This window comes from Lutjanus erythropterus, chromosome 7 (assembly GCF_056507025.1).
Source record: "Lutjanus erythropterus isolate fLutEry1 chromosome 7, fLutEry1.hap2, whole genome shotgun sequence".
NCBI lineage: Eukaryota > Metazoa > Chordata > Actinopteri > Lutjaniformes > Lutjanidae > Lutjanus > Lutjanus erythropterus.
Window position 1 is genome coordinate 28,863,071 of NC_139323.1, and position 22,897 is coordinate 28,885,967.

Below are 22,897 nucleotides of genomic sequence, written 5' to 3' on the forward strand. Positions count from 1 at the left end.
AATATCACTCTCGCTCACTTAACCAGACTCCATTGGTGAAATTAGTCATTTTATCTTGCAGAGTACAGCACGCAGAACACAGGAGTTTCTGATTGTTTACTTTGTTGGTGTTATTGTGTGAGTTCTGTGTTGTAAAGGGTTAGTTCAGATTCACTTGAGTCACACAATAACACCAACAAACTTAAGAGATCAAGGCAGCGGTAGACCACAAACTCCTGTGTCATGTGAGGTAAAATGACTGATTTCACCTATGGAGCTTGGTTGGTTTAGAGGGAGCGATATTTGACTTATATAATGGTGGTGTCCCATCAGAAAAGGATGTCTGATGACAAAGTAAAGCTGTGAAAAAAAACCTAAATATAGCCTACAGTTAATTTCAGCCATTTGTTTTAGGTGGACCTTTTTGAAACAGCTACGTTTTGTTGCTGACCCTGTTCACAGCAGTTCATTGCTTAGCTCTGTGCTTACTCGAGGCCTGTGTGTAGCCATCTACTATAGATAATACACTGACCATGGATAAGTACCACATACAGCCCCACTTAAAATAATCCAAACTATCCCTTTAGTGTACACTGGATAAGGCCTCAGACACATTGGTTCATTGACACATGTTGAATACTACAAAATCTCATCTGTAAACACTGCAGGTCCATAATACTTTCAAAATGCCTGTTAATGACACTTGATGGATTGCCAAGTAAAAGTTTTTGTCAACTTGTTTTGTGGTGCATTTCATGTTTGTGTGTCAGTATAAATGTCCCATTTCTTGCCAAACAGGATCCTTTTACAACAAACTGACGATTAATTTATATTCACTGTGAGTTTCAAATAACAAGGATGAAAAATGCCATCTTTTTTTATGATTCTTGGTGCCTTTTTGTGAACAAATAATTTCCATACAGTACACTTACCACTGCAAGAATTCACAGCAATGGCTAAGGTTCGTCATTAAAACATTGATTTGTTTTCTTTACTTTGCCATGAGGTTGTGTTAAGAATATCACTACAGAATACGTTTGTCACTCGGATGTTAATGTTCAGATGCAAACTTGAAACTGAAAGGTGCACTTTGCCTATTAAGATTATGTATGTAGTAGGTCTGCAACTAACAATTATCATTATCGCTTATTCTGAGGATTATTTGCACAATAAATTGATTAATCGATTATTTAATCTATAAAATAACAAAATATTGTGAAAAAATGCTCATTACAATTTCCCAGAGCCTAAAGTGATGTCTTCAGTCTGCTACTTTTGTCCAACCAACAGTCCAAAACTCAAAAATTCTTCATTTACCATCATAAATGACAAAGTAAAGCCACAAATCCTTACATTTAATGAGATGGAAAAAAGCAAATGTTTGGCATTTTTGCTTGAAAGATAATGGAAATGATTAATGAATTATCAAAAAAGTTGGCAACTAATTTTCTTTCCATCGCTTAATCAGCTAGTTGTTGCAGCTCTAGTACCTACATACTCAGTTATTGAGGCTGCCCAGTAACACTGTTAGTGCAGCCACGCCTGGTTACATTTCCTCATTAACAAATGACATACTAGTCTGCTACAGTAAACCCAGGCTGCTATATTGTCTCATAATTTGACTGTCATATCAATTGTGTCTAAAAGATATCCCTTCATATTTGCCAAGCGCCAGTCTGGCCTCTTTGCCTGCTAAGTTCATATCGATTTGTTGTAGTGCATCTCTGTGGAGCAGTTTTCCCTAAAAGCCTTATCAAAGAGTGAAAGAATCAAACATATTTCCAATCTGGACATTTTATTAAACAAAATAAAACTTGTAAACACTCAATCAGTGATGTCAGTAAATTGATTTGATGTCAATCTTGTTTTTCTTTAAATCTGATATCTGAACTAATGCTGTTTAATATCTTAACTGACCACAAATTTCTTCTCATTATCAGTCTTCTGCATTGTCTTTTTTTATGTTGCCTGCATGTATTCTGTATATCTGTTGTTTTTATTTTTCCTCCTGTCTCCCTGTTATGGAGAACAGCTCTGGAGAACGTGTGTACACATCATTATACCAAAGGCCACTTCTTCAGTTGTACGAGTGCAATGTAAACCAACACACACAATAATGGAATATGTGAATCTAAACAGGGATGAAAAAATGGCAGAGATGTTAACATTAACTTTTTTATTGTACAAAATATATATTTTGTGTTTTTGTTTTTTTTTTATTTAAAGCTCACGTTATATTACTGTGAAGTTTTGCTTATCAGTGTTAAGCCTATTGTAAATAATAAAGATATTGATGAATACTGTTTCATTTTTGGTTGATAATCTTCCTCCAAACACAAAACAATTTTAAAATTAGTGTTGTTGCTTACATGTCGCAACACAGAAAAAAGAAGTTAAAGAAGGAAGCATGGACTGTGAGATGTAATCTGAGAAACAGGAACATTTGGGGTACTTATCTTTACTTCAGTATATTCTCATTGAATGCTAGAAGCCAGAGGGAAATATTGTACGTTTTAATTCCACTACATTGTTTTTTTACATACATATGATCAGCTAATAAAACATGGTTCATTATTATAGATTAAAGGAACCAATAGTAGAAGTAGAAGTATGAAGTAGTTAAACTGGCTCCACTGTGGCTCCCTACAACACTGAAGTACTGCTTACATATTCAAAAATGACAATCCAGTAATAAAAACCATACAACACTGGCTATTCTGCACAGAGTATTGTTTTTGTTGTTAATACTGCTCGTAAGTATTTGTAAGCTTGGTGGATTTTGAATGCAGATGCAGAGTTTAACTTGTAATGGAGTATTTTAGTGGGATACTATTACTTTTACTTAAGTAAGGATCTGACCACTTCCAACATTTATTGTATTATGACCACGGAGCAGTGGTAAAATCTAAATACATTTACTCAAGTGCTTTTCAAGACATTTTCTGGTTCTACTCCACTACATTTCAGAGAAAAATATATATTCACTACGTTTATTACCAGGTTTAGTTAATAGTTAGTTTGCAAATTGAGATTTATGTATACAAAACATATGAAGAGCTCATAAACTGATATTAAAGATTAACCTGTTAGCCAATTGATAGAACATAAATTGTTTTTTTTTTGTTTTTTTTTGTTTTAAGGAATTTTATTTAAAAAATTATCAATGATCAGGGAAAATAATAAGCAGATTAATTCATAGAATTACCATAACCACTAGTTGTGGTCATTAAAAAATGCTCTTCCTCACTACAACGGTAAAATCCTACTTTTACAGTAATGCATGAGTAATAATGATCTAATGATGCAATATAATACTTTTACTTTTAATACTTTAATACTACTTATATATTCATACTTTAGAAATATTTTGGACTTTAACTGAAAGTTAAATTTGGTATTAATAGGCTACTGTTGATGCAGTAAATGATCTGAATCCTTCCTTCACCACTGCCTTGGGGTAACTCAAGCATCCCAGATATGGGGCACATCATCACCATCATCTTCACCAACATCAGCAGCAGCAGCATCCTGCCGTGACGCCTGCCCACACCTTATCCGACTCCTCCCCAGTCGTATTCTATTGTAAAGATGGCGTCCATCATGGAGGGGCCGCTAAGCAAGTGGACTAACGTTATGAAAGGTTGGCAGTATCGTTGGTTCGTTTTGGACTACAATGCCGGCTTACTGTCATACTACACGGTAAGGTCATTTCCACAGTTTGTAAATGCTAAACTGATCCGCCCACGAGGTTATAATGTAGAAGTTGTCGCTGGTTGTCAAACCGGAGTGGGATAAGGGCCTTGTGTTTGTCAGGAGTTGGGAGTCTCAGCTGGCAATAAGAGGCGGGTCTTTTTCATGACAGATCCTGCCTTTGGCCAGTAACAACGCTCTTTGAAGACCAACTGACCAATCGAATGGCAGTATTTTTTCCACACTTCCGCTAATGTCGCTAGCTAGCTACCAAGGCTAAAAGCTGAAATACTCAGAACCGGTGGAACATTGTTGTGAATAGTTTAGAGTTATCTGAGAGACAGATTGAATTATTTGTGTTGTTGAGATAATATTTGTCCCCGGCGGTTGAATAAGAGTCTGAACACTCGCTGTTTTACTAGCCAAATACCTAACAAGACACCACGGGAGGAGACAGAGGCTGCTAGGTTAGTTGTAGCTAAATTTGTATTAATCCCACGACAGTAAATTCACTGTACTCTAATTGGGAGCTAATGTCGAGAACAAACCAGAAAGGAAACTGTCAGTGTAACTGTTAGTGAAACGAGTTAAAAGGAAGATAATAACTTAAGAGCTGCCCACTCGTCTCAGAAAGTTGCCAAACATTAATTTATCTTAATTATTTGTACAGTAGTCCGTACAGTAACTTCGTAGTTATTTTAAAGAGATATAAATGAAAAAAAAAAACCTGAAGCAGACATAAGCCTAAGCACTGACTGAAGGCTTATTAGATGTATTAAAGGGAAAATTCACCAATTTGCATGTGGATGATGTCCAGTCAGTGTTGATTGTAAATGTCATCAACTGAAGCCATATATTCGTCAGTTTGTGCTATATGGACAAAAAAATTGAGTTCTCCTGCTGCAGAGCTGTGCAGCAGTGCCCACATGTACCAGCATGCATTGCATACAAGCTTTTGACAGTGACGTTGCCATGCATCACCACTCTACCCTATAAGTAGTACTTTGTTGGCCAAAACATGGTAATAGGTTAGCCCTTGGCTAAACAAAGGCAGAAACTTAAAACTCCATACTGAAATAGCCTGTAGTTCTTCCTTACATCCAGTGACATCACTGTGACATCACTGGATACAGGAAGAACAACAGAGTTTGCAGCGGGCAAACTCAACTTCGTCTGTCAACATAGCAAATACTATAATAAGGAATTTATTGCTTCAATTGGCTACGGCCACATGTACACCTGGTATTAAAATGTGATCTGTATCCAGATGAGTTATCCAGATAAGAAAAAAACTCAACACAGCCAGGCTTTCTTTGCATGAGTTGGCTCAACAAAACCTAAAACCCTGTTCAGAGATGACAGGTATCACAATGATAGTTATCAACTTTTCATTCAACTTCAGTCAAGATGAACAGGTTGTTATAATGGAGAGCTATGATGAACACAAATATGTATATATGAGAGCAGGCACTGTTGCTGCAAACAAGAAGACAGGAACTTTGGCAGAAATCTACTAATCAACTTAATGAGCTCTTAATGCCATGTTTATTTCTAATGTGATAATTACACATTAAGGAATTAAACTTTATAGAGCAGGCTTAAACATGGTGCTGTTGGTCTTGTGCTGTCCCATTCTAAAGGAGACATGGAAATGATGTTTCACGTCAGTCTTGTTTGGTCAAATCAAAGTAATGAAAGTTAGTTTTCTAATCTGTTCTCTGAGCTATAATATTAGCAGTGCAAAATGAGTTGCAAAGTTACAAACTGTCTGTAGCAACTTCATTGTTATTTTAGTGTGTGGATGATGCTGTGTAAAATGTCAAAGTCTTAGTGTGACATAAAGCAAATGGGAAAAAATGACCCTGCCTCACCAAATTGAGGTTTCTGGGACAACACGATGCAAACAGTTTGTGCTGCTGTAATGCAGTCTTATTTGGTGAATTTACAAACATCAGCCCAGCAACTTCGCACATATGATGTCTTCCCTGACTTTAGAATTTATATTACTGATAAAGACACAGTGAAAGAGTGATGATTTTATAGCCGATGTAAGCTGAAATTCTGAACATAATCTGCTCCCGACCAGGTTATGAGTTCAGTATGAGTTACCATGAAGATCTAGCCAGGTTAAAAGAGAGCCACCTTTGTGATAATGAAAAAATCACTGTAGTGGTCGTGATATGGTGTCTGCTGAGGTGATAAATGGCAGTTATTGTACATTTCAGGGCAAAGCCACAGTGATCCAGGGGTATGAACAAGACAGTTTATCTGATCAAAACACAAAAGAACAAGAGTCTACCAGTAATTTTACATAGTAGGCCTATCTGTTGTAGAGCTGAAACAATAAATTGATTTGTGGATTGACAGAAAATTTGAGTCATTTTACAAGCAAAATGTCAAATGTTTGCTGGTTTCAGCTTCTCAAATGTGAGGGCTTTTCTGCTTTTCAACAAAAGAGTGTTGAACTGTTGGTCTGATTCGTTTCTGACTTGAGTTCAAGTGTTGTGACTTCAGTCACACTTCTTCTGACTTCGTCCAATGTATGGTCTATTTTCATCTAAGACTTAAGAGAGTCCTCTGCTTTACATCTTATCAAAAGCAGAGACTCTGACACTGCAGTTGGATCAAATCGCTCATGGATATTGTCTTACAACATATGGGACAAACTGAGAATGGAATTTATATGCTGTCAGCCTTGTACATACTACAGAGCTGGACTGTTAGACTACTCTACATATTGATTTGTGTTAAGTTTTCCTAACTTAACCAAGACAACTTCATACTACAGATGTGCATAGTATCTGTATAGATATTTTTCACATTGCTTCATCACCAGCCAAAAAATAACAAACAAACAGTGATACTCTGTTGATTGGCTGGTAAAACTAAGTGGAATTTAAGTGAAAGGAATTTAATTCCTAGCTTTTTATGCAAAAATGTCAAACATTTGCTGGTCCCAGCTTCTTAAATGTCAGGATTTGCTGCTTTTCTTTGTCATTTTGATAGTAAAGGAAGATTGTGTAGGTTTTGGACTGTTGGTTGGACAAGATAAGCAATTTGAAGATGTCGTTTTGGACTCTGGGAAATGAGCAATTTTCACCTTTTTTTTTTTTTGTTTACATTTTATGGTCTAAACGATTAGCCTAATCGTGAAAACAATATTCAAATTAATCAATTCTGAAAAAGTTTGTTGCTGACCAAATTAATATAATTTACTCTTGCGCTATCTATCAGAGGTTTAAGAATAAATTTAAAAAATGCATACCGACTGTATAAATGCCTGACTTGTTCTGTTGTTGATTTACAGTCAAAGGACAAGATGATGCGAGGGTCCAGAAGAGGTTGTGTGCGACTCAGGGTAAGATTCTCATGTCCCTCCTATTCCTGACAGCTGTCTCTGATAAATTCAGTGCATACTCTGCATGCTTGGCTCAGCTGCTGGCCTGCTCTCCACGTGCTCAGAGCATTGTTGTCTTTGAGTGCGGTATGATACATCCCATGTCTGATTTTCTAACAGAGTTTGCTTTGTCAGTGCAGTCTCTATGAATCCTAAAAGGCTGCTGTATTGCGTATGAAATATTGTGCAGTTTCCACTTGATATGGTAATGGCCTGATTTGTCAGCCCCATCTAATATTTAGCTTTCGCAGTAAAAGTGTCGGCTCTCTGCATGTTTTTTCAGTATTGAGTCCTGATGTCCACTAGATGGCAGCAGTTGTCCTACTATAGGATCTATTTTAACCTTTCTCGTAAGAAGAGGGAGGGAGGATTCCTAAGAAAATATAGGGTGTTGTATTTGTCCTGAAAGAAACCTGCGGAGGGAAAGAATTAAACAATAGGATTACATGTGTTGGCTTAAGTTGACAAATTATAAAATACTCAGAATAACATTTGTTTCTCTGTCCTTATTAAAAGAAATCTCATTATGTTTCTTCCTTTAAGTCTTTACTGCTTACTTGACCTTTTTGGTCTGTCACTGACTTTTTGTTAAAGGTAATGTAGACTTTGTCTTTTTTCCAAATTCTCAACTTCATACTTTTTTAACTTGTAAATCCCCGGCAGCCTTCCCACGCCAGAGGCTGTCAGCCGCATATTGAGTGTTTCTTATGTTATATGTCAGATGGTTTATTTTAAATCAAGAAGGCAAATTTTCTCATGATTTTTTACAGAAGCAGTGGTGAAAGACACGTGTCATGCCACCAGTCCCGTTTTAGGACAAAACATATTGACAAGCACCCTGAAAGTGTTTTCTTAGATCCCACTGAGGTGAGGAAGTATCTCCTGAAACTACGTGAAAAGAGGATCCAGTGTCATTTGTGGACAGATCATCATGGGTCAGAGGTTTCAGTTAGGACAAGATGTGACATTGTGACATTTTTGGTATCATACATTATGGAGCTGAACAATGCATCACTATAAATTAAATCAAATTAATTACAGTGACTATTGAAAGTATTTACTCCCAATGAATCAAGGCGATTTGGATTTTTGACACCTACCAATAATAGAAAAAAAGTATTTAATGTGAAAACATCACTACAAATTTAAAATTCAATAAATTGTTAAGCTTCTAACAGTGTTTATGACTTAAAAGAATTAATATCTTGTCTGTCTTTGTTTTTTTTTAACTGCTTGTGTCAGACCTTTGTCCCTGTATCATATATTGTACCAAACACTGAGCCGACTGTGTCAGTTTCAATTTCTTTCAAAGTATTTTTGCCACAGGCACCTCAGCATGCCTTGTCTTGTTTGAAACAACTCTGTAACCTTAGCCTCTAATATAGTGCCGATGGATTGTTTTTCAACTTATTTATAGTCAAACAATCCAACATCTTAAAGTAAGACTTGCTCATGTCTAAAATTTTAGAGATTTAGAGCGTAATGCTCTGTAGTAGGGATATACAGTTATTCTAAATACTATCAAAATTGTAATATTGGCCAGTACAGTATGCAATTTGCAGGTGCTGCAAAAGGTAAAATGTGTCACAACATACCCTTAGAAATGAGGCCCCAACCTACAAATTTTTCTCCAGACTTAAGGGAAGAAGCTTGTTTGGTGCAGACCTCTGCAAAGATCACATCTTCGTCATTTTTATAGTTTTCAGTGAAAACAATATCCAAAAATTACTATTCCTTCTAGTTGTGTTTGAAATATTACGACTTTGCAATGCCAGTATTTCCTATGTTCAGTGTTGTAAATTCAACTGTTGAGTTTGTTTCTTGTTTATATTGTATACGTTTTAAACGTGTTTATTTCCTTTTGTTTGTACTGCTTGTTTCCTTAGCTATTATTTATTGCTTGTTATTGATATGTCTTTCTGTTTTGCTGACCCCCTTTTGCTTATGCAACACTGCATATTTTCCCTGTTGTGGGATTATCTCTTATCTTGTCTTAAAATAGTCGCTCATATCGCAATCACAACATTTGCACCCCTGATCTGTAGAAAATAGTGCAATCCAGTCCACAGCAATAGCCTTCGGTGAATCATTACCTTTTTGGTAATCCTGACACACTTAACGGTGACTTATGAGGCCATAATACTTTGTGGTTAGCAAAAAAAAAATTGTTCTTGCAGCACTCTCATGCAGAACAAGGACAACTGTTGTCCTTGTTCATGTTTTAAATGCTGACAAGTTTCAGCCACACAAGGGGAGAGATCAGGGCAGAGGTACTAAACTACTGTGATATACTGTGTAGATAATGCAGTCGAAGTTATTATTATTCTAAGACGTTATCACAGTGACTAAAGAATAATAACTTTAAAAAAACAGACCATGTAGGCCATCAGAACCCACCCATCACTGATTAGTAGATAGAAATATTATATAAAATATAGCCCATAGTATGGAAATGTTGTCATTTCCCCACAAAGACCAAAAAGAATTTCATTTCCAGGTTTTGGACTGAGTACGTTAAACGTATAATGCCAGACTTTATCTGACTAGGCTACATATTTGATGTAAATGTACTTGAAGTAAAACTGATACCATGTAAATGTTGAACGTAAATTTCCCAAATTAACATAAAATTAAAAAAACAAAAAACAGATCATGTGGTATGATGCATCCCTTTCATGTGCCACATCCATTAACAGTGTTTGTAGAGGGTTCATTTGTAATCTGTTATTAGTCATCATACATTAAATTTGAAAATCCAGTAGGTTTTTCTGTTTGACTGCAACAGTCACCACCTGGGAAGAACTGTTCAGTGTATACATATATATATATATATATAACTCTACTCCCTCCACAATTACAAGGCTATCATTATGTTAATTTATGGCTCACTCAGTCCTTTAGACTCACTCTCTTTGTATGTCCGATGAAGAAACATTTAGCCTACAAAGAGAGTAGATTAGTTGCACATTAGTCCTCCTTTCAACTATTAATTTTCCCTCAGCTATAGACTTTGGAGCAACTTGTCTTTGATAGGATGAAACCACTTCTGAGAAAGTCCCAGTTAGATCTTGTGCTGTTAATTTGTTGAGCCTCATTACAATAAGACATAACAAGATACTGTAGACATCTTGTTGGTGTGCCTTTTAGTTTTATAAGTAACTGACTGTTCTGTGAAGCAGCAAAGACCATGCCTTGCTTGTTATTGTTGTTTCATGTGGCGTCAAAGTCAAAATCTATTTAATAAAACCTTGCAGCTGTTTGTATCAGTTTATCCATGCTTTGTAGTTGTTGTTGTGTTTATTATTTGCAGGTTTGCTGTGTGAGTCACACACCCTGCTTCTGTTGCTAGGAGCTAATGTCCCAGCTAGCCAGCAGGCCGTTTCTCTGCAGTTCTTTTTCTCCTGTCGGCTGCTAGCTGCTGGTCCCCGGTGTCTGTTTCTCTCCACCCTTCACTGCCTTTTCTCCTCCTTCGCTCCCAAATCCCACCTCCTCCTCTTCCCCTCCCTTCTTCTTCTCCTCTCCCATGTTCCAAAAGACTGCACTCCGATATGTGTGTGTGTGAAAGGAGAAACACAGAGTGATTGTGAGAAGGAGATGATGAGGAGCTTTTGAAGGGGAGAGATTGAGGTGCTGAGATGGAGCAAGGGTAATTTATTTACAAAAGATAACCGGTTAGAGGCTGGTGGAACATGTGGAGGGCAATGGAAAGTGGAGTATGACGTGTCCTGTCTGACTGCCTGCTTTTTCCCCCCCCCTCTCTCTGACTCTGTTTGCCCAGGGAGCTGTGATCGGCATCGATGACGAGGACGACAGCACTTTCACCATCACTGTGGACCAGAAGACTTTCCATTTCCAAGGTGAGACGTCCCGCTTTTCATTCCCTCCCCACTGTGTTGCCTTCACTGGCGTCCTTCCTCTGTATGTTCTCTCCTTTACCTCCATCCCTGTTGTTCATTTGCTCTTCCTCACTCTCTTCCTCTCCCTTACTCTCTCACTCCCCGCCTTTTAAAGACCTGGATTGGTCTGCACTAATGCCAGGAAACACATGCACAGGCATCTACACAATGTCAAAGCGTGCTGCGTGCATCTGAGCTTTTTTTTTCTTTCCCCTCCCTGTGGATGCTCTCCAAGCTCTGCGAAGTTGTTGGACTGGCACGTATTTCTGTAGATTTGTTCCACTGCAAGCTAGACAGATTCCTCTGGAACAGAACGAGCAAGTAAGGCTTTTTTTTTTCACCGTCGGTCCTCCCAACTACGGCTGAGGAGGAAGATTGCAGCTTGTGTGTTTCCTCTGGGAATAATAAGGGAATACTGCTGAGGTGGAAGCTGAGCTCAGGTCTCTTCTGGTTGCTGTTCGCCCTTCGCTGCTGCCGCTGCCGCTGCCGCTCTCTATCCAACAACAATTCACTTCATAGGGACAGGATTGGCTCCCAGCTACAGCATCACCCCCTCCCGTCCAGCCAACCCTTCCCTCTTTCTTGACAGGGAGCTGTCCACTCCAGTACACCGCAGCAGACACCCTTTTTTTACTCTTATTACTCCACCAGGTCTTGAACTAACCTCCTCCACCTTTCCTTCATCTCTGTCCTTCCCATCTGTCCATTTGTATTCATCCCCCCCCCCCCCTTGCCAACACCAAACCCCTCACCACCAGCACTCCCCCGTCACCTCCTTCTCGAGGGTCACCACCAGCCACAGTCCATGGGCCCCCCGCCCCTCTCACCTCCTCCATGCCCTCTCCCATGTCTGTGTTCCGAAGCTGTATGCTGTGGTTCTACAAACGGAAGGGTAAGGAGAAAACCGTGCACGTCTCATCTCATGGTCCGCATGCATGCCAGTCCCGGGCAGAAAGGATCGAGAGGAGGCGTTGTTTGTTTGTCTTCTGGGATGTGCGGGCAGGGTGGAGCAGCATGCTCCGTAGCGCTCGGGTCTATTGGTTTGTTATCGAGGTTCAAGGACAGTTCAGAGCAGCGTGAAGTAGATTGTTTAGTGGCTGTCGGCTGTGAGGGATTATCAAGGAGAGAAGAGAGCGTGCAGTGTCGAATCGGTCAAATGTTTTCACAGACTAGTTGTGTTATTTAGAAAAGGATGTTTGTTGTTACCGGTGTTTGGCCTGTTCTTCACTGGTTTGGCTAAACTGTTATGTAATCATAGTTTTTTTCCACTCAAGATGAAGTTTTCATAGAGATGTGTTTGTCAGTGAATACTAACTCAAATGTCATGGTCTTAATTTATTCTGGAACTTTCTGTGCCACAGTTTATGTTGAGTCTTTGGCCTCAGCTTTAATCCTTTTGCCAGTTAAAGGTGCAGCCATTCGATTAAAAAAAATGTTTTTTCTAATTGTCTTGATTCATTTCTTGGTGGTTAGTAGAACTGCGACTAATGATTACTTTCATCGTCGATTATACTGTCAATTTCTTTCTCTATTTGTCGATTAGTTGTTTGCTCAGAAAATAGTGAAAAATTTCAGTCAGTGGTTCCCAAAGTTCAAGGCGATGCCCTCAAATGTCTTGTTTTGTTCACACTTTAAAGACATTCAGTTTACTGTCATATAGGAGTAAAGAAACCAGAAAATAATCACATTTAAGAAGGTGAAGTCAGAGAATTTTGACTTTTTTTTTTTCTTAAAAAATGATTCAGACTGATTAAGTGATTGTCAGAATGGTTGGCGACTAATTTAGGAGTCCAGCCCAACATCCTGTGCATCTCTTGATATCCAAGCTAACAGCTGATGTATCCAGAATCTCATGTTCAGCACACATTAAGAGCCCGTTCCTGCAGTCGAGATGCATGAGATACACGACTCCTCTGGGTATCTGGAGAGCAGATGTGTCTTACACTGACATGTCATTGTTTTCTCTCAAACTAAAAGATGATCATGGGGGGGGTCGCAGTTTGCTGCAAAGAGTCAGAGATTGTCCTGTGCGAGGGCATGCTGCTCTGAAAGATCACCTATTACCACACCGCTGCACGAAAAAGACAGAATTTTATTGTCAATGGTCAAAATTTTGAAAATCTAATATGATCTGTACAATCAGTTACTTGATTAATAATTATAGCACAAGTGGATATTATCAGAATGACCTTAGATTACATTAGTTTGAGAGACTTTACATCAGAGAACAAGAGAACACCAGCAATGTGTGCAAATTATATTATAATTCTAATTATAGTGCGGAAACCCTTGTCGATGCAGTAAAAAGAGGTTAATTTGGTTTTGGCTGCATGTGTAGAAGAGCTGCAATGATTAATCAAGTAGTTGATCAAAAGAAAATTAGTTGCCAATTATTTTAGTTATTGATTAATTGTTTCAGTCATTTAGTAATTCCAGTCAAGTTAAATATCCTGGTTCCAGCTTCTTAAAAGTGAGGATTTGTGCTTTTCTTTGTCATTTATGATATTAAATTAGTCTTTGGGCTCTGGGAAGTTTTTTTTTTTTTTTACGTTATATTGGCTAGACAATTAATCCATTAATCGTGAAAATAATTGGCAGATAAATTGATAATGAAAACTTAAGGCAACAAAAGCAATACAATGTATGCAGTCAATATGACAATTCAATACAAGAAAACTGAAGGCCCAGACAAAGATTTACACGTTGGCATTTTAAATGATTTAGTCTCTAAAATAAAAGCTTTTTTAAGTTTCTGGATTGCCTTATCCTGCTTTTGCTTCCCCATTTCCCAAGAGCAACCAGTCATCTGTTTTCGTCAGTACTAGATGATATTAACAGTTGTATAGATCATATTAGATTTAAAAAATGTTGACCAATGTCAATAAAATGGTAACTTTTTCGTGCAGCAGTGTGGGAATAGGTGATCTTTCAGATCTGCACAAGACAACTCTTTGCAGCACGCTACGACCCCCCCATGATCATCTTTTTGTTTGAGAGAAAACAATGACATGTCAGTGTAAGACACATCTGCTCTCCAGATACCCAGAGGAGTCGTGTATCTCATGCATCTCGACTGCAGGAACGGGCACTTAATGTGTGCTGAACATGAGATTCTGGATACATCAGCTGTTAGCTTGGATATCAAGAGATGCACAGGATGTTGGGCTGGAGGAGATTTCTGTGTTGCTGTAAAACGATCCTGGTCTGAGTGTGTTATGCAGTCAGTCTCCCAGGATTCACAGCGGCATATGACTGTATCTGTCTATATATATATGTGCTTATGAGCCATTATGTCTGGGATGGTGCGTGTGATGGGTAGAAAATCACTGCTAAGACTAAGAGGCTGTAAAGAAAGGAACTATAGACTGATACCAAACGATCCATTGATACACAGGTCATTATCAAAGCGTTTTTCATGTTAGGGTGTAAGATCTTTTTCCAGGTTCTCTTACAGGACAGTCCAGCTCACAGGTTGAAGTGCCGGCCACCGTGCTAGCTGGGAGTGCAGCTCTGTACTGTCTTTCTATTTAGAGAGGCATCTATTATTTATCAGCCCCTCTCCCCCGGCGGTGCATCAGAGTTGCCTGAGAGCCCTGTAGCTTCCCGTTTTCCTCTCCCCACCTCCTCTGTTCTCACTTGCCTCCTTGTATCTACAGTAGCTATCAGTGTCTCATCGTCTCCTCCCTCTTCGTCCGGCCGCCCTGACTGTCCGGAGCATGAGTCAAGGATGAGAGGCCCTCCTCATGCTGTCTCCCTTATCTCCAGGGTCCTGCCTCACCTCGATATCACCTGCTTGCTCTCATTCCTTTTTTTTAAATGTCTCAACTTGATCTTCATTTTTCTCCACTGTGTCATTTCAGGACTGGATCTGACCTTGTGTGTTTAGTTACAAGTACATATTCTCTCTAACGAAATCAGTCACACATGACTCAGTCAGTCCAAAGCAACATGTTGAAGTGTTTACGTTTTTGTCACACAGTTGGACCTAAATCATTGATTAAATGTGCAAAGTACTGAACAGATAAGACGACATCACATAACTGACCTCAAATTAAATTCATTATGAAATTTTCTTTGCACCACATTTGGGAAGCTAGCTCTTTGACCGGGTGCAGTCCTGAGCATCAGACCCTTCGCCCTCCCTGCTGGAGCATGTACGGAAACATTTCATCAGCTTGTCTGAAGATGGCAGGAGGAGAAAGAAGAGGGGAGGGATGAATAATTCACAGGTGCCCTTTGGAGACAGGATGAGCGGCATTGTGGGGAGAGGCTGAGCATTGTGAAGGGAAATCTTTGCCATAAGATACCCTGACCGCTCAGCTAGTGGCGAATCCTTGGGTCAGGAATACACCACGAGTGCCGTTAGCTTAGTTTCTTAATTTGTCTATGTGTGTGTATGTGTAGTAATTGTCAATGCTGAACGTAGATATTAGTACCTTCTGTGTTTGTTCACATGCCTATGATGGCATTTACCACAGTCTAGGTGATTGTAATTACCAGAAGATTCAATTTCTGTACATTTAATTTCCAAGCTGAAGGTGGTTTTCTGATACAGTCTGCAAGATGTTATTTAATCAGAAACAGAAAAGTATCAGGAGGCACATATAATCAGGCAACAGGGAAGCATGAGATGGTTGTCTGATTAATAACCTGCAAAATAAATGATTATAAAAGAATTAAGAATGCACCAGGTTAAAAACAAGCAAAGCTTTTCAAGCATGTCCTGGTTACTGTAAATTAATTTGAAAGACAACCGTGATATTTTTATTCTGTGACTATTTGGACAGTAGCATGAAGTGACATATTCTTAGAAAATTTTGTCAGAGTTGCTTTACAGTTGGCTAAGTATCAGCATAAAAATGATTCTGCACCAATAATAATATTACATTTCTTGTGGATGCCAGCAGTATGCCAGTATATTGTTGTATACAGTATATAATAACAGTTTCATTGCATTTTCAGAATGCAGATACAGAATACATTTTTAAAAGTTTAAGGCAAATACCTTGCATGCCCCTCATTTTCATATTTTAGTTTGCACAATGTAATAAAAGCAAAAGTGAAAAATATGTGAAATGAGTATGAAAATCGAGTAGACTAACTTTGATAGACACTTAATCCAGTCAATATCTGTTGTCATCCCCTGTTTTTTGTTTGTTTGGTCTTTTTTTCTCTCGTTTGTCACTCAAAGAAGTGCACTCTCTACCCCCTGGGACATGTTTGTGGGTGAATTAAGTGTGTTTTGTGATGTCTCTTCCTCTGTTTGTTTATGGGTTGAAACAGTCTAACATGCCAGAATACTGACAGATTTCTTCTAAGTTTATGTACTCACCATTAAGAAAGAACAGAATAGGGGCATAATAATATATTTTAGGTTTTTTTTGTGTGTGTGTGTGTTTTTTGTTTGTTTTATGGGATCAGAATTGTCCACATTTCTGTGTAATTGTTGCCCCTCTTCAGCTAATAGTTGTCTTCCTTTGCACAGCCTGAAAGTCCATCATGCAAAGTTCAGCTTCTCTGTTACTAAGTGTGAATCGATTTGTTGTCATTGTGAATTAGAAAATGGTTGTTAGGGCCACCTGGCACCCTCAGATTTAGCCCCAGGGCTGCAAGAGTGTCTCTGCCCTAGATGCATTTTGGAGTACAAAGTGACTTTAGATTACCTTTCAAATGTTCTCTGTATGATGGTTTGATTTACTTCCACACTGTCAGTCTGTTACGTTACACATATTTTAGTTGTTTTTTTCTCTTGGTATCACAGCTCTACTCATATCATCCATCTCAGGTTTGTTTTGCCAGCAGTTGTATCTTGTGAAAAAAAATAACATCAACATGTACTCTTATCGCAAATGTATGGTATCATTTTCCCATGATGGATATGAAATGACCTCCACTGTCAATGTGGACATCAGCCTGACTGAGGACTGCTGCTCTGGCATCAGTATTCAAGCATCTTATTTTCAGGCATTTCATTTTGCATCTGTGGGGTTATTAGAGCTCTGTCTGTATCTGTCATGGGCCTTGATCCAATATCTGCCAGGGTCTGCGTGTATTTATCAGGAAGGGGGGTGTGGGAGGATAGGTTGGAGTTTATTGGTGTGAGGTACAGCACCTCCTGTATGTGCTTGTTCTCCTAATAGCCTTGCTGTGCCTCTCTGCTTTCCTGTAGCTGAGAAGCATCAGAGCCTACAGTAATAGGGTTTAGTCAGCAGCACAGCGGCAGAAGCACACCTTCGTTAACAGCCGGGCTGTGAGACCGTGTTACACTCCTGCGGGCCTGAAGCAGCTTTGTGAAACTTAAGAGCGTGCTGTTAATGTCAGGCGTGTGCAATTTTAGGAGACAAAAAAAGACAGAACTTTTAGACTTTGGTCCCTTTTGCTCCTCTATTAAAGGACCGGTGTGTAGGATTTAGTTGAATGTAACAGTGAGCTTGCAGGTTGAAAACAGATAGTCTGACTCTCCCCTTCCAAACATGCAGGAGGGCCTACAGTGGCTGCAAAATCTGCCCAAAATATGAAAGGCCGTAGTCTTGGTAGGCACACAAAATAAGATAATTTTCCTCTTTTCTTTTTCTGAATCAGCAACTGCGCACATCGTTGGTACAAAAAAATCACTGAACACTGACTTCTTTGCTGCAAGCCAAATTTCAGGCAGAAAAACTGAGATGTTGAATGAACACGACAATTTTTTATACTTTCTCTTCTGTCCATATTATCAAATGCTAATATTTGATTTTTTAAGCGTGGTTTTGACAACGTTAGGATTCTTTGATAATTTTGACAGCCTTAGCAGAAACATGGCAGTTCATCATGCATATAAAGAGCTCATTTTATGTTAATTTATTTTCAGGTGATTATACACTAATGAAAACATACATAGTATTGTTATATAAGATTTCTATTTTATCCTGTCATATTCAGCAACCTGCAACTGTCTCTCTCAGAAACAATCAGGTGTTGCAACAAGTAGTTGCAGGGCGGTGCTGTGATGTTTATTTGTGCCTGGAACATAACTGCTGTGAAACAATCAGGAAATATTGTTTTATTTTTTTCTGATTCATCGACTTGCTTGCTACCGGCGGTCCCTCACCTCATTCAGTCCCTACCTTGCACTGGTGGTGTCACAATATTGGAATTTTCAATTTCAGTGCAACAAATTGAAAAATCTCAACAGCTAAGTCAGAGTTGCATGACCACAACTGCTTGATCTGCTCCTTCCGTAAAAGAGACAAAGCTGCACACAGAAAAGAGACATCAAGTGTAATTAGTCTGTTTTTCTAAGAATATAAATAGGAAATGAAGATGTAACATTAGTGTGATGACCAGCAGAAAACAGCTTCTTTTTATTTTCTCTCCCACATGTCAAAAACAGAACAACTCTCCTGCCTTATGGGAAGTCTGCAGGGACACACTTCTTCAAATACAGAGGGCTTTTAAGTGGTTGATGATGGTTGGGTGGTTGATGAGACTGTCAGCCATCGGCCCAACCGTACTGTCTTGTCCTCTATGTTTGCTTGACCTTCTCTTCTTTTTATGTATCAAGACAAATACAGGGTTATAACTTGATGGTCATTTGAATATGTAACTGCAGATGAACAAGGGAGGCTCATGATGACAGCCAGTATCATAACTTGCAGCATGTTGTCTCATGTGACTGACCTTCTGGCTGGCAGGCTGACATTATAGATTGTCGAGTTGACTAACTCACTGCTCACACCTACCTGGGAATGTAAATCATAGTGTGAGCATGTGAGCTGCAGACTAGGACAAAGATTGCACTTGCGACACAGTTTATACAGTTACAGTATTTGTTTTGGTTCAGTGACTCTTCTACTACCTCTCCTGTGTCATGAATAGAGCTAAACAACATTAGCCGCAGTAATCTGTTCCTCTGGAGAGTCTGTTTGGCTGAGGGGGAAAGTGAGAGGCCAGTGAGGCGCTGTCTGAGTGGATTGGCCCGAGCCTCGGCTGCCTTTTAATGTCTTTAAAAGCTTTTCTGCTCTAGCACCGCTCAGCCTGTGCACTAGCACAGCCATTCATCTGCTATACTGCCTTGTTTCAAGCTCAGTGAAAAATGGCTCTTACACAGGAATATAGTTTTCCAGCTAATTCAGTGGCATCTATCTTATTAAGTCCTTTTTTCACAGCATTTAGAGTTATGGTTTACATTCTGCTTTACACGTACAGTAAAGAAGAAGCAGCTATTTTCCATGCAGGAACTGAAAATCTTTCATAAAGTCAGTGATGAATACATACCACACTTGTATACATGCTATGACCTGACCTGGATGCACTCAGTCCTGGCTGTATGTCAATGGCATTTCGCAGCCTGTGTGTGCATGTGTCAGGGCCTGTGTTGGGTCACTGTTTAATGTCACTGGCAGTCTGTTTGTTCTCTGTCTTTGCTCTGAGGATGCAGCCTCGCCCAGCTCAAATTCACACATGGACCCCAAAGCCTCCTTGTGAAAAACCAGGCAAGAATATGTAGTGAAGGAGCTTTACCTTCTCATTTTTACAAAGATGATCATAGGGTGCTTTCATACCTCAAAGCCTGGACCAAGGTCCGAACTAAGGGTCATTATTTTTTTTAGACTCTGTTTGCATTTGATTCAGTTAGTTTTGGTCTCACATTACAATTATCTACATCAACAACTTCACATGTCATACCTACGTCCTGCCATCATCACCTACATGGGCTGCCTCTCCCTGTGTTTGACATTGATTAGACATGCGTGCATCTGATTTCGGTGTGTTTAAAATTTGGCAGAGAGCCTTTCTTCAGTGGCCTTATATGGAGAGAAATGAATGAATAGATTCACCATAATATTATTAATGTGGTACTACATTTGGGTTAGAAGAAAAGATTAATACCACTCTCACGTCTGTGTGGTAATACAAAGGTAAGCTTAGTTAAGCATTTAGATTTAAAGAGGGGGAAAGCTGCTAACCTGCCTTTGTGAATTTTTGTCGGTGGACATATATACGAGGCTGACGAGGCTATATTTGGTTTATATCTTTTATTAAATCACATATTGCATGCAAATTTTTCGCTCACATGGATTTTGTAACATCGTATTATAGAGCTACACAATATATCATTTGAGCATCATCCCCGCAATGTACGTGTGCGCAATAGTCACATTGCAGGTCCTGCGATGTAGGAGGCAAATGAACTAAACGTGTTCTCATCTAATTTCAAGGGTACCTGACACACACTGCACGCATTGATCCACCAATCACAATCATTTTTAATCAGTTTGCCAAAGCAGGCCATGCCCCTGCATATGGAGTGAGTCGCAAGATCAGTGCAGGTTAATTTGCAATATATATCACAGGGTTAAAAAAAATCGCAATGTCAGTTTTTTCCAATATCGTGCAGCCCTATCGTATTAGGTTGTAGCTGTTCGTTGCAGAGTAACCTTGTCAGAAGAGTCAGAAGAACGACTTCTCAACTCGATAAATGGGACCATCCACAGAGCATGTGAATGCAGCGTAGCTTTCTGCAGTTTTGCCATCACTGAGAGGTTGCCAGGCAACCAGCGGACACTTCAAGAAGTGACTCCACCTGGCCAAGAAATAGTCTAACGCATAACAAAAACCTGGATTATACTGTAGCCTCCTACTCATGCTTTCAGTGTTTATGCTAAGCTAAGCTAACTGGCTCCTTGCCGTAACAATCTTCTCATCTAATTCTGAGCTATAAAATGAATGAACATATTTCCCAAAATGCTGAACTGTTCCCTTTAAGGAAGTTTATGGGAATCTGTCATATGAAATTTCCAGACATCTTTCTGTATTTGATTTTCAGTCAGGAAGTTATTCTCTACTCAGCTGAATCTGTTTGTTGTTATTGTCTTCTTTTATTTTATTGTCTTGTCTGTGTTTTGTGATCTGTGTTGTTTACTTTAGCTGTCAGTCTTGCTGTTTGTCTCTCTCATATACAAAAATGGTTATACAAGTAAAGTATGTGGTTACTGATTTGTTTGTTAATGTTAAAGTGCATACATGTGAATATAGATAAGCCTTGAGCATGAGGTTACATTACATTAAATTACATATGTTAAGTGAAACGCCAGCTTTAGTTTCTAGATTTCCACACAGCGTCATCACTGCGTCTTCACCAGTACTCATGTCATTTCAGTGTTGTGTTTTGGTGCCATTAATGAGTAACATGAGAGTCATGGCTGCTGATGGTGTGTGTATGGAAAACATGGCTCACTGGGTGTGTCTGTGTCCTTCTGCCCTCAGCCCGAGATGCAGACGAGCGGGAGAAGTGGATCCACGCCTTAGAGGGAACTATCCTCCGTCACACCCTTCAACTCCGGGTATGTAACTATGCACTGTTTGTATATTTGTGTGTGTGTGTGTGTGTGTGTATGCGCGTGTGCGTTTTAGTATGTCTTGTGTGTCTAATCCATCCACTGAAGTTAAAAGAAGAAGTCGTTTTGCTGTGGGGCTTCTTGATGTTTGCATGCCTGTTTATGTTAAGTCCTATGCAAGCAATGTAGTTTTACTCCAACCAGTTATTTTCCTAAGCAAATATTCAGTTCTTTACAATACCTGATGAGTAGACTGATAAAGGTAGTCTGGTAAGTAAATTTGGAAACCCTTGAGCAAAGATACATAGGTTACCTAAGTATCAGAGCTTTCATTGTGGGATTTTTACTGAACCCCAGATTGCATGAGTTTGCATACTCTGTAAAGCATGTGCTGTGCTGCACTGGCACGCACATGATGATGACTTTAAAAGGGACTGTGCATCTCAGATCTTGCTGTTAGTACTTTTTAGCTCTATGTGTTTTTCAGCTCAACAGAGCAGTTCTGAGTCAGTAAGGAGTCTTGCCGGTATACGTGAAAATAATGGTTCCTGTTTCATATTGAATTTGATTTTTGTAATTTCCAGGTGTTGGTAAATCAAGAAAAGGGAAATAGAGTCTCTATTTGCACCTCGGCACATATAGACACACAACAGCTATTTGACAGTTTACACCTGATCCCCTTATTTTAGTTAAAAGCAGCAAATTCACCATCAAAAAGAAGTTGTGGTGGATGAATGCGTAGCATTCTTGTGGGAGAGTGGGAATAAGTAGGATTTCACAGTAGTGTGAAATTACATGTCAGTGGTGTCTGTTGTTTACAGTTTTTATATATATATATATATATATATATATATATATATATATATATATATATATATATATATATATATATATATATATATATTATCACAACAGAAAATGAACTGTCTTTTCTGAGTAAGGAAACCAAACCTTTATGGCTGCGTTCGTTGTCGTTCCCACACAGTGAACAAACAACGCTGCACAGATGAATTATTTACCTATTGTCAACTCCTTTTTGGTTCTTTGGAGAGTACTGGGGCAAAAAAATCAGAGGAGGAAGGTTTATTTTAGGAATATTCATGATTAATCATTAATCACCGTTAAGAATTTAACCAGTTAAAAATCTATTAACTGAAAATATATTTTTGTGTGCCATTTCTGTAGAGCTCACAGGTTTTCTCATGCTCTGGTCTTGGCTGTCTTGTTATTCCACCAATAGCAATACCATTGAAATGGTATTTCAACCTCATTCTTGTATCTGCAGTCTTCTAGCAATTATATGGCAATATGATGTACATAATCAGAATGTAACAGCTGGATTTTAAAACAATCTGTTTACATAATAAACATCTAGCTATGTGTACTCAAATGTCAGATATGGCTTGAAAAATCTACTGAGAACTCTGGAAATGTGAGTCTGAACAAGGCTGGAATTTTGAAATGGAAAATGTGTGACAGTCGTGTCAGCAGTAATGGAGGGCTATATGGCACGTTGTGTGGCCGCTTTGGGCTGGCATCATGACTGCGTTTAGTTTTATGGAAACTTTCCCTGTTTGATTTACTGCTGCCCTGCTGGCAGACTGTTTTGCCTGTTT

At 38.9% G+C, this 22,897-nt stretch overlaps 1 protein-coding gene across 2 annotated transcripts in view; it reads left to right on the plus strand.

Moving 5' to 3' along the window:
* Positions 1–3,554: 3,554 nt before the first annotated feature.
* osbpl9 (oxysterol binding protein-like 9) overlaps positions 3,555–22,897 on the plus strand; it is a 45,225-nt gene continuing 25,882 nt past the window's right edge. For both annotated transcript variants that reach the window (XM_084723477.1, XM_084723476.1), the window contains exons 1-4: positions 3,555–3,678; positions 6,977–7,027; positions 10,845–10,923; positions 21,211–21,287. In XM_084723477.1, coding sequence (XP_084579603.1) covers positions 3,568–3,678; positions 6,977–7,027; positions 10,845–10,923; positions 21,211–21,287 — 318 coding nt within the window. In that variant the 5' untranslated portion in view covers positions 3,555–3,567. The remainder of the gene's footprint in view (positions 3,679–6,976; positions 7,028–10,844; positions 10,924–21,210; positions 21,288–22,897) is intronic.